A 12568-nucleotide genomic window follows, 5' to 3' on the forward strand; every position below is an offset into this window, starting at 1 on the left:
TTTACAATAAATATACACAGTTACCTTGGGGTTCAGTCCCATTGAACAAAGTGGGGATTATTTTTCTAGCAGGTGTGCATAGGGTTGTGATGCATGCGAATTAATTCATGCCTTCTTGTTGTTGTTTAGTCGTTTAGTCGTGTCCGACTCTTCGTGACCCCATGGACCAGAGCACGCCAGGCACTCCTGTCTTCCACTGCCTCCCGCAGTTTGGTCAAACTCATGCTGGTAGCTTCGAGAACACTGTCCAACCATCTCGTCCTCTGTCGTCTCCTTCTCCTTGTGCCCTCCATCTTTCCCAACATCAGGGTCTTTTCCAGGGAGTCTTCTCTTCTCATGAGGTGGCCAAAGTATCAGAGCCTCAGCTTCAGGATCTGTCCTTCCAGTGAGCACTCAAGGCTGATTTCCTTCAGAATGGGTAGGTTTGATCTTCTTGCAGTCCATGGGACTCTCAAGAGTCTCCTCCGGCATTATAATTCAAAAGCATCAATTCTTCAGCAATCAGCCTTCTTTATGGTCCAGCTCTCACTTCCATACATCACTACTGGGAAAACCAAAGCTTTAACTATACCGACCTTTGTCGGCAAGGTGATGTCTCTGCTTTTTAAGATGCTGTCTAGGTTTGTCATTGCTTTTCTCCCAAGGCCAAATACCCTATGCAGCTCTAATTTTACTTGTACAGTACCACGGATCATATATTATATTTGCAAAGCGCCTAAAGCGGTGTTTTGAAACAGATTGCTCAATTCTACCTCTTACTGAGCAAAAAATCAAACCGTATTCTTACAGGTATAGGCTCAAGCAGGCAACTTCCGACTAGACAACATTGGAGCGCTTTCTTTTTAAAACACCCATTAATGCGTGCGTATTTGTTCCCTTGGTGGATTTGCAACTAGGAAGAAGGAAAGGCATGGAAAGTTTACTTTTATTAATACAGCCGGCACAACCACATACTCCCAGTTCCCCAAATTTGCTCTTCAATACAGCACAGTATTGCCGTTTGGTGAAAGCAGCGCTTTATCCTCTGCCAGGAGTTCCCTCCCGCCGGGAAGCTTCAGAAGGGCGGAAGTACCCTTTCAATCCCAAGCTCCCCGGGACGAGAAGTGGGCGGTGTTGCGGCCCTTCCCGGCAGAGAATCTGTGGTGCTCTCGCGAGAACTCTTCCTCTTCCTTAGGCCGGCGCTGAGAGAGGTAGGCACGGCCAGCCGGGGCCTGCTGGGCTGCGTGGGGGCTTTTTCCCGCGGGGCTCCGGTGATACTACTCCGGGGCGACGGAAGCCCCCGCGCCTGGCCCAAGTGTCCGGAGATGCGTCCGATTCGCCGCCCCTTAATGCCCGATGGCTTCCTGGGACGGCGAAGGAGACGCATTTCGGGGATGGGTCAGGGGACGGTGGAAGGGAGGGGGAAATGACCCCCCAATTCTCTTTCTCTTGGCTGCTGGAGTGTCCACGGCTCTTCCATGTGCGCCTGGCTTTCGCAGAGTGTTGCACCGAGCACACTGCTTGGGACGCTCTGTGTAGTCTTATCAGCAGCTTTAACCACTAGGCAGGACTGTCTTCCGTGCCTTAGCTTTCCCGGGGGAGGGGCGCGGAGGCCGGTTCTCCCTCCCTGTCGTCGTCGTCCCCCCCGCAACCTCCAAAGGCAGCACATGGCCCGTAAGCTCCCAGTATGCCCTGCTCGAATAAGAGAGGGATGCAAAGCAGGAAGCTTTCGCCCCACAGTTGTCATATCTCCCCAATATTGCAGGGGAGGGAGACTTTTGCCTGGGGTGTGTGTGTGTGTATCTGTGGAAGTTGTTCAGACGTGGTCCTGCATGAATCCTATTTAAGATGAGGAGCCTGTGTCCCCCTAGGTGTTAATGGACTATGACTCCCAGCATTGGCCGTGTGTCTAGAAGCTGCTGGGCTGCAGGTTCCCAAAACCTGTGTCAGATGGTAGCTCTGCCTTCCCCCAAAAAACTATTTCAGGTGGTAGTTCTGCCTTGCCACTTAGCAATTCCAGGAAGAACTTTCTGATGGTAAAAGGTGTTTGGCAATGGAACAGACTCTCAGAAGGACTCTCCTTCCTTGGAGGGTTTCTAGCAGATGTTGGATGGCCATGTGTCATGGATGCTTTAGTTAATATTCCCACATTGCAGGGGGTTGAGCTAGAGGACCTAACCGGGTCCCTTCCAACTCTCCAGGTCCATGGTTCTATGACTGTGGCCCTTTGATAAAGCTTTAATAAGATGCTTAAGACTGGGGTCCTCATGCGCTTCTCTAGAGTCACTTTGTAAGGATTCTGTGGTAGCTGGAAAATGCATGTTGCTGCTCGCCTTCTGTGTGTGGACTGTTCTGCATCGTATTAATCTTTCATTTTATTTGTGTGCTTCATATCTTAGTAATTGAGAAAAAGGCCTTGTAATATACACTGCTGTTAATGAGCCTATATTGTAGATGTGGGGGCTGCAGTTCTGAGATTATGTCCTCCCCACAGACCTCCAATAAGATCCTGGCTAAACTTAAACAAGAATGTTATTTTGCTCATAGTAAATACTTTTAACCACTACACTTCTCTTTGTGGTACTTCTGCTAAGGGTGCATACAACATTTTAAAATGTGTACAAAGACTAAATCTTTCACTGCTTTTTTCTTAAGTAATATGACTGAGCCAGCCTTTAGAATTGGCTTCTTCCACCATCAAGGTTTTTCCTAATTTGATCAAAACAAAACAAATTCCTTCCAGTAGCACCTTAAAGACCAACTAAGTCAGTTCTTGGTATGAGCTTTCGTGTGCATGCACACTTCTTCATGTCATTGATGTCATTGTGATAGGTGGAAATCATTCTTTAAATCAGTACATTGAGATATTGATTGTTTCCTTTGAAATGCAGAAAGGCCATGTTCAGTTCCAGCGCAAAGATTGTGAAGCCCAATGGCGAAAAGCCAGATGAATTTGAGTCTGGTATCTCCCAGGTAAGTGCTCCTTTGAGCTGGTAATATAGGCTGTATTGCTTACAGAACATGTGAGGGTTGGAATCTGGAGGCTCCAATATGATGTCATAGCCCTATATTTTAGTATAGATGTTGTGCTAATTAACATTCAGCAGCTACAACCAGAGTATCTTTGTAAGCTGTTTGCAAACTCCTCTACTGTTGACCAATGTTTATGGGAACATTTGAACTATATGTATTTGATATGTAACTGAGGTAGTTGTTGCAGATCCTGCTACATCAACTTGTTAAATGTGACTTTGACAGAAGTCAAAGGAACATAGGTATTCAGTGATTTCCCCCCTCAAAACATTTTTTACAGCCAAGAACAACTATAGTTATTTTAGAATTGGTTTGTTGAAGATATTTGTTAACTTTCCTTTTAACTTTCCTCCCTCAAGGCTCTCCTGGAGTTGGAGATGAATTCTGACTTAAAGGCTCAGCTGAGAGAATTGAACATCACAGCAGCAAAGGTAGCTTTAAAAATGGTGTTTCTCAATGGTGCAGGCTCATTTTATAGGATGCTTGGTGTATATAAGCTACCATGTTGGTATTTAAAGTGATAATTGCAGTGTGTGTTAAGTTCTACAGCATTTTTCCGCCTGGAAATGTCTTTAGCGGACAGATGTGTAACTTCTTGTTGTCTCAGAGTCCAACATGGGCATCCATTGAGGTGGCTCTCGCATGGCTCTGCCCAGGTGGCGTATGGGAGCTTAGCTCCGTAAGGGGCAATGTCCACAATGTCCACAATGTTGGACATAAAGCTTTTTCCCCCCCAGACTGAAAAGGCTGGTGTGGGAGGCATCCTGTATATTCCTATAACTTCCCAGCTTTTACAGTTGCTGTGAAGACAAACCATGCAGGACACAAGTGATCAAACTAATTGGATGTGTTCAGGATGAGCTGCATTCATTCATTCATTCGGTTCATGGAAACCAGGAATGTTGTTAGGTGCACTGTAGTAGTTGTGTTTGCAGAAATTAGGGAAGCTGTGCTTCTCACAGAAAACAGGTATGGAAAATCAACACGCCACTCAAAAGTTAGGAATTTAAAAATACCTTAGAGGCCTGGTCATGTGCAGTATAAGCTATTATAAGCTTTCTTTCAGATGAGGAATCTGAAATAATGGCTATTTCATGAAGTTATGGCCAGGCCCTCATGAGTTCAGTGAGCTGTGTTGTTTTTCCATCCGTTGGATATATCACATTACACTGTTATTTTTCCTTTGGTGATGTACACTAAAAATGCACACAATCATCGCTAATGTTCCAGTTTTGAGAATCACTGGAGATTATATCTGGAACTGAACAATTATCTTTTTCTTAAACAGGTAAATTGGACTTCCATCCTATACCTGCTTGCTTGTATAAAAGTAAAGATGTGTAGGGTTGTGGTAAAGGCTGCCTTAAAGGATTCTGGAATAGGCTACACCGGGTTTGATACTTACTAATAAGCCAAGTGGATGTTGGTCTAACTTTTTGTTGGAGTTTATACAACACCTGAGGTGTTTGTAACCTGAGGTACCACTGTAGTTTGTTGGACAAGCGCTTAAAACACTTGGAGGTTTTCAGGTGTGCTTTCCTAGTTGATATATATATATATATATATATAAACAAGTGCCACTAAGTTTTATGGAAGAAAAGCACCACATTTATCAATATTAAATGCATGAATATATATATATATATATTCATGCATTTAATATTGATAAATGTGGTGCTTTTCTTCCATAAAACTTAGTGGCGCTTGTTTCTATTGGTCTGGCCTTAGGTCTGCTGCAAAATGGTGATACTTAGAAGTGCTTCTTAGGTTGTTGCCTTAAGAGCCAAAGAGTTTTTCCAAAAAAATAAAGATTTCATTATTGATCCTTTTATTTTTATTATTTCTTTCTTTCTTTTATATACCATCTTTATCTTCTAAGGATCTCAAGGTGTGGCTTACATGGTTTTCCTCCCCATCTCATTCTCACATCCACCTTTGGTAGTTTAGCCAAGAGGGGACATAATGTAATGGTAGAGCCCATGCCTTGAATGCAGAAACTCCAAGGTTCAGTCTGTGGTATCTCCAGCCGAATGACCAAGCTTATCTGTGACCCACCGCTGGTCAAGAGCAGATCATAACTGAGCTAGATAGACCAATGGTCTAAAGAAGATCCGTGTTTCATGACTGGAAGTAATCCTGCAAACGCTGGATGATATTTAAAAACTTAAACCATGTTCATTCCCAGTTCTGTTCTTGCTTAGGAAATTGAAGTGGGTGGCGGTAGGAAAGCAATCATCATATTCGTGCCAGTCCCTCAGCTGAAATCTTTTCAGAAGATTCAAGTGCGGCTAGTTCGTGAGTTGGAGAAAAAATTCAGTGGAAAGCATGTGGTGTTCATTGCTCAGGTAGGTGGCAGCTTGTCATAACTTTCTACAAAATGCTGGGTTGGTGGGGGGAGTGTTAATGGAGGTAGAACAATTATTTGTCTGTGAAAGGTGTGCTAAATTGAATCAGAACCCTGCAGTCTTGTACATACTTGGACACAAGTCTTGAACTGACTCCTACTTCCAGCTCTGTATATGCAGCATAGCATCACACAGGAACTAGGATCACAAGAGTCATAGTCGTATGTTTTTATAATTGTCCTCCATGAATTTGTTCCTGTCAGTGTTGGAGGCAGTATTCCTCTGAATACCAGTGGGTGGGGAGAGCACTATTGTGTTCAAGTCCTGCTTGTGACCTTCCCATGGTATCTGGTTGGCTCTAATACTCTTCATCTTAAATCTGGTTTGTTAATTCCATTCCTAAACACAAGAGAAATGTGCTGATATATGTCATGCTATTGTCTTTTAACAGAGAAGAATTTTGCCGAAGCCAACAAGAAAAAGCCGCACAAAAAACAAGCAAAAGCGCCCCAGGAGGTAATCTCAAATTTATATTATATGTGTAATAATCATGCCTTAATCCATTCAGTTCCGTTTGCCATGAGTGCACATTTTAAACCTTGAAGACTCAAGGAAGAAGACTGTTTTAATCTGACACTTGTGGGTCTCTGATCCTTGCCAAGCATTAATCTTGGGTAGACCCATAGTTCACTGATAGATGACATGTTTTGTGTGTAGAAATTCCTAGCCTCCTGGACTAGGTGGGGCAGTGGTTAGCCTCAGTATAAGGTAGCTCCATATTTATTTATTTTATACCTAAAACCTAAATGCTGCTAGATTTTGTTCACTACCTTATTACTGGCACTTCATAAGGTTTAGTCACCAGATCTGTCTGCTGTACCCCTGGGATTGGGTGAGGGTAGAAGAATTCATCCTGTGGGTGTTTACATGCTACCTACTGTGTTAGTATCCAGTCCACAGAAGTATCCAGTCTTTCTGCTTCTCTAATGATTCTCTGTGGTGCAGATGAAGGGAAAGTTGGCATTCGTAAAAGCATTTTAATTGTACATAATATTTCTGTTTAGCCGTACACTCACTGCGGTGCACGATGCCATTCTTGAAGATCTGGTTTTTCCAAGTGAAATTGTGGGCAAGAGAATCCGCGTAAAACTGGATGGCAGCCGGCTCATAAAGGTTCACTTAGACAAAGCGCAACAGAACAATGTTGAACACAAGGTAAGAAAGGGCATCTCTGTGGCGCGGTGGGTCAGTGTGTCTACCTGCTAACCAGAAGGTTGGTGAGTTTGAGCCCACCCAGGGATGGCTTGTGGGCAGGATTCCTGCATTGCAGGGGTTTGGACCCAAGCACTTCACGAAGCAAGCAGAGTTGAAACTGGCAAGGTAAAGGTAAAGGTGACCATTAGGTCCAGTCATGACCGACTCTGGGGTTGTGGTGCTCATCTCGCTTTATTGGTCGAGGGAGCCGGCGTACAGCTTCTGGGTCATGTGGCCAGCATTACTAAGCCGCTTCTGGCGAACCAGAGCAGTGCACGGAAACGCCGTTTACCTTCCCGCCGGAGCGGTACCTATTTATTTACTTGCACTTTGACGTGCTTTCGAACTGCTAGGTTGCCAGGAGCAGGGACCGAGCAATGGGAGCTCACCCCATCGTGGGGATTCTAACCGACCTTCTGATCGGCAAGTCCTAGGCTCTGTTGTTTAACCCACAGCGCCACCTGCGTCCCTTTTTGAAACTGGCAAAGATTACTGCTATTCCGGCTGCTGTGATTAATCTGTGTTCAAGCTGTTTGACAGCCCATCCCCTTGGGGTGCTCAAACGAGCCAGGTTTTCCACCAGCAGTATCTTCAAACAGGAAGCAAAAACTTGGGGAAATGTGCAGCTTTCCTTGGGTGTTCAGCGCTGTCCTTGCTGACTCTGTAGTACACTGCAGTACCGCATGAGAATTTGCAGTTTTAACAACCGGCATGCTGGCACATCTGTACTACCTGATTGTTAGTAGAAAAAATAGTATTGGTGTGTGCACCTGGCATCACAAGATGGAGCCATTTACGATGAACGATGGAACACAAATGGCAGAGTGATACTGGTCCACTTATTTATCAACACAGGCATTGTTCAGATTTTCTCATAATTTTGTCTGGAGTTTAAAATGCTGTGCTTCTATACAAGTGGAGTGACACAGTTCCATTTCACAGTACGGTATGGAAGAGGGACTTCACCTCCAAAATTCCATATGGCAGTGCCATATCTTTTCTATGGCTTCGTGAGCTCTTTTGGGAGGAAGAATGGGATAGAAATTCAAAGAATAAACATTTTCTAAGAAGTAAAGCCATGTACAGCACCGTTTTGAAACTCGCTGTGTATATTTGTACATGAACTATTGTGTCTGTAGAAAACGATAGTTTTCTGTTTACCACTTTTATGACTTCTGTTCCTTCCCTTTGCAGGTAGAAACATTTTCTGGTGTCTACAAGAAACTCACAGGCAAAGATGTCGTCTTCGAGTTTCCAGAATTTCAGCTGTAAAGTACAACAAATGATTGAATAAAACAGTTCAGTTGTTCATATATCATAAAAGTAATGTGTTTTTATTAAAACATTTGGAGAGAAAGAAAGGGGAAAAAAACATTTGGAGAGAATGGGAGTCTCTGCTAGGGTTTGGTTGTAGAAGGTTTAATGTCCCACACAACAATCTTACTACTGCCCAAGGTAGGTAACTGAAAAAGAGTTCTGGTATAATCTTTAAGACCCTTTATCCCTGGCTTTTCTGATAGAAAAAGGAACCAGAACAGTTTCTGATCCAGTGTTTCTGTATGAAACGACATTGAGCATGTCTTGATCTGTAGACCTTAGACCTGCCTGACTGTATTTCTGATATACAGCAGGATGCCAATGTACTTTTAAATGTTTACTGATTTTTAGTCATTTTGGCATTTTAACAGTAAGCAAATTGTTCAGCAGCACTAACAAGATTTCTGCTTCAATGGCTTGGGTAAAGGGAGAACTCTGGGTACCTAGGGTAGAGTTGAGCTGTCTTACCTTATTCACTGCATCACATTATTCCTTATAAACTTTGATACTGACCTGAGCCAGTTTTGCTACACAAACTTCACAGAAGAATGTTGACCTGTGAGCCATTTTTACAGTTCGGAATGGCAAATAGCTTTAGGTTTTAACTATTGAACTGATGCTGTAATGAATTTGAGGCTGCAATCCTGTACCCACATACCTGGTAATATGCCCCATTGAACTCAATGAGACTTGAAATAGACATGTTTAAGATGATCCATGAATGTAGTTCATGTAGGGGGAATGTCTCTTTATAGTAATGAAAATTGCCTTTTAAAAGTGTGAAGTCTATAGCCTGTTCGCATATATTCTGCATCCCATAAATGTCAAAACAATATAACATAGATCTCATCTATGGCTAGATGTACTTAATTCTGAAGTAATTTTAGTAGAATGGGATATATCAACATTCTGTTCTACACACTTTTGTAGAAGAGGAGTTTGGATCTGATATCCCGCTTTATCACTACCCTAAGGAGTCTCAAAGCGGCTTACAATCTCTTTTCCCTTCCTCCCGCACAACAGACACTCCGTGAGGTGGGTGGGGTTGGGAGACTTCAGAGAAGTGTGACTAGCCCAAGGTCACCCAACAGCTGCATGTGGAGGAGTGGGGACACAAACCCGGTTCACCAGATTACGAAATAGTGGCTGCTATCCAAAGGCGCACACCAATGAGGTTTTTTATGCTTTATATTTTAACGTCGGACCTCTGTATTGTATCACAAGCTACTTTCGAAAGGCAGCTTAGAATTGAAAGCGAGTTGTGTGCGTGGGGGGAATTACTATTTAAAAAGGGCAAGACAAACCCCTCCTGGCACATAGAATTAGCAGGCTATGATCCAAAGAGCTGTCCTGTGGGTTTAGTGTCTTCAAAATTTTGGTGAATATCAGCAGTCTCTTAAGTCTTTAGACACCCACATAATAAATTGGATTGTGAATTATCTCAAGGTCATCACCATTCACTGATATATGCTTAGTAAGACAGGAATACTTTGGACACTAAGATTTATGTTGGGATTGTCAATATGGAGGATTTGCATCTCTCTAAAGTTCCCAGGCACCCTTTTCTGTATATAGGATCTTCCTAAACTCTCAGCTCTGTAGCTACCCTACCACACTTTTCTCAGGCCTTTACTAAATATTCTACTTATATTGGACATGAATTTAGATAGGTTACAGCAAAACTTACCATAGAGCTATCCAAAACTAGCCAATCTACTCCCCTTGTGATGCTTCTGCTATATTCTTTCCAGGAATGTTCTATTAAGAATGTGAGAGGACTTTGAACTTCAACTTGGGTTCTGCTAATCGTTCTAATAGGGTTAGCTGGCCATGTTTTCTCCTGCTCTCTGCACTGGGTGATCAAAGAATTTCAGATCCTGGGTATCTGAATTGGAGAAGGAAAGATGCATGCAACATGAACTTGTCATCTTTCCCAGAATCGCTGCCAAAAGAAACTCTTCCAACCCAGCTGGCTGGTGTTTTTTTAGACTTCTTCAGTGGGAACCGTCGAGATACATCTTTGAATAAAAAACATGTTGCAAAAGAATACATCATGGACAGTCTCTCAGTCTGTAAAACTGCTTGTTTTGTGATCAGATGGGGTAAAGGGTTATCTTCCTACTTGGATGGTTGTAGTATTACCTGCTGCAAATATTCATAGTCTTAAAATCTGCTGTGAAGGTTCATGGTGGCGCTGTGGGAAGTCAATTATCTGCCCAAGTTTTTAATGAGTCTTCTGGGAATGCTGCTGTTCTGCAGAACCCTAGAGTCCATTACATAGCTGTGCCTTGACCTTACCCTTTTTAAAATAAAATCTTTAGGCACAAAATCAAGAATCTGCAGGAAAGCAATTGGATTCTTGGCACATGGGTGGTTTGAGCAACTTTATAATGACATCCCGTGCAAATTCTGCATTTCAGAATTATCAGTCGGTGCTGTTTGGATAGTGTACATTATAAAGAGGGGTTGAAATGCACAGGATTGTCAAAAGTATTACTTCATGATAGGTTCAAGTGATTGGTGGAAGAGTTGTGTGTAACCTCCAGCTACCTCTTGTTCTCACATTAACAGTTAATACGCCCTACTGAAGATTCTTTTCTTTGAAGGTGGTTGTGTTGAAATATGTCCTGAACCTGTAACAATTTTATTTCAACTTGTTAGGCTTTAAATAGAGGTATCAACTCTACCTCAACTTTGGGTGGTTAATAATAAGGGTTGTTAATAATAAAAGTTGTTTTTTATCCCTCTCTTGAGGGATAAAACTAGTCCACCTGGAATGAGACACTCCTTCAAACAAAATGTGATACTTGACTGTACTCATACTTGTGAGTAGACTCACTCATTTTTCTTGGTTGAGTGTCACCCAGATATTCTCTTAAGTTTCTTAAACTTATCCAAAGTATATCCATTTTAAAAATACAATATGCATTACTTTGAAAATGCCAAGCTGTTTATTTGGTTCCCTCTACATTTTTTAAAAAAATATTTTTGTCTCAGTACTATTGCACCGTTTATGGGCAGAGAGATCAATGCACTGGCGATTTGTATGTAACAGAGTCTTCAAAGGGGGGGGGGAGTGGGGACTGAAATAACCCAGTCACATTCTGCACATCAAACAGATTTATTGGTTGGTTGTGAGTGTCTTCTGATTCTTTAGGAACTACTTATATGAGTAAAGGGAAATTGTTGCTTTCCAGCTTGGCTCAGAGTTCCTGTGTATTTGAAACTAATTGCTGGAAAATACAGTAGCTCCCAAGCGAATGCTTCCACTAAGCTGATGCATATGGTTAACAAGTATTCATACTACAGTGGTACCTCGGGTTAAGTACTTAATTCGTTCTGGAGGTCCGTTCTTAACCTGAAGCACCACTTTAGCTAATGGGGCCTCCTGCTGCTGCTGCCGCGCCGCCAGAGCACAATTTCTGTTCTCATCCTGAAGCAAAGTTCTTAACCTGAAGCACTATTTCTGGGTTAGCGGAGTCTGTAACCTGAAGTGTATGTAACCCGAGGTACCACTGTATTTGATTCCTAATTGAGGAATCAAATCAAAGTCTGTCTTTGACCAGACTTGCAACCACCAGCTACCAGACAAATAAAGACGGCAAGGAAGAGTTTTTACTTGCTTTCAGAAGCTATTTCTATTTATTGTAACATCCTTTTTCTAATTCCGCATTGCTGCAGATACGATTCAACCGATCTGCATGAATCCACATGGGCAGATAATAGCTTTCTTGGGCCAACAAGCAATGGACCTGATTCAAAAATTTCCTGAAGGCTCGTGAGAAAGAAGAGTGCTGAGGTGTCTGTTCCTCTTCCATTTCACCGGCTGTTATATCTTGGATGTTCTGCACTGGCCCCAAACAAGACAGATGGAGACTTGGGACTTAAGCCCCTGGGAGGGTACCCCCAAACCAAAGGCACCTCAATTTTATCTTAGCAGTTCAAATCCTTCCAGAATATCATTACTATTAATCCATCTACTCTGAGAGATGAACTACTGGAAACTTTGTTCATCAAGAGAACATGTATAATAAGGCCTTTTTCTTACGTAAGTCTCTCCTATGATCAATGAATACCACTCAGGAGAGTCTCCAAACAGCAGCTGCTGACAGGACAGTAGCTCCTACTGATAATAGCCTACTATAATTTGGCTGTGCTCGTGGTGGAATATGAGCTGCTATAATCAGTTGCTTCTGGGAGTTTCTTGGTGCATAACGGGGGTTTTTTTCCCTACTGTGCTCTTTCAAGATAAGGAGAAATGGGAATGGGTGGGGCATCATTTTAATGGCCCAGTGTGGTTTATTAAAGGGTCAAATAGTAGTTTTCCACAAATATTTTGTGTCTTTATTTTTAGATGGCCGCAGCAAGAGCCTTAGGCTCCGGTCCAGAGGTCCTAGAGCAGTTAGTGCTAGGGTTATATGAATAAGCTGTGGCCTTTTAAAACATTTTCTCCCAGCAGTTGCCATTATAGTAGTACACCCTCCAAGTACACAAAGGGATCTATCTATTCTAGGTTATATTAAAGCTTGTGAAGACCTGGGGGCTTCAGCATTGCTTATTGGTTTTTAATCCCATGCAAATTGCACTGTGGGGAGCACACCTTTATTATAGTATAGAACAGGGTTTCTCAAACTTTGGGT

At 42.6% G+C, this 12568-nt stretch overlaps 1 protein-coding gene across 1 annotated transcript; it reads left to right on the plus strand.

The window, feature by feature from the left end:
- The first annotated feature begins 1117 nt into the window (after positions 1-1117).
- Positions 1118-7934, plus strand: RPS7 (ribosomal protein S7). Its single transcript, XM_081857489.1, has 7 exons — positions 1118-1190; positions 2871-2952; positions 3372-3443; positions 5214-5357; positions 5809-5873; positions 6422-6572; positions 7806-7934. Exons 2-7 carry the CDS (start codon positions 2878-2880, stop codon positions 7881-7883), a joined length of 585 nt encoding a protein of 194 aa, XP_081713615.1. The 5' UTR covers positions 1118-1190; positions 2871-2877; the 3' UTR covers positions 7884-7934.
- Positions 7935-12568: the final 4634 nt, after the last annotated feature.

Source organism: Podarcis erhardii (assembly GCF_964252035.2).
Source record: "Podarcis erhardii genome assembly, chromosome: 3".
In the NCBI taxonomy this organism is placed as follows: domain Eukaryota; kingdom Metazoa; phylum Chordata; class Lepidosauria; order Squamata; family Lacertidae; genus Podarcis; species Podarcis erhardii.

Coding starts and splice junctions, on each gene's coding strand:
- RPS7 (XM_081857489.1), top strand. CDS start 2,878: ATGTTCAGTTCCAGCGCAAAGATTGTGAAGCCCAATGGCGAAAAGCCA. Junction 5,358..5,808: donor ATGTGGTGTTCATTGCTCAG/GTAGGTGGCAGC, acceptor GTCTTTTAACAG/AGAAGAATTTTGCCGAAGCC. Junction 5,874..6,421: donor AAGCAAAAGCGCCCCAGGAG/GTAATCTCAAAT, acceptor ATTTCTGTTTAG/CCGTACACTCACTGCGGTGC.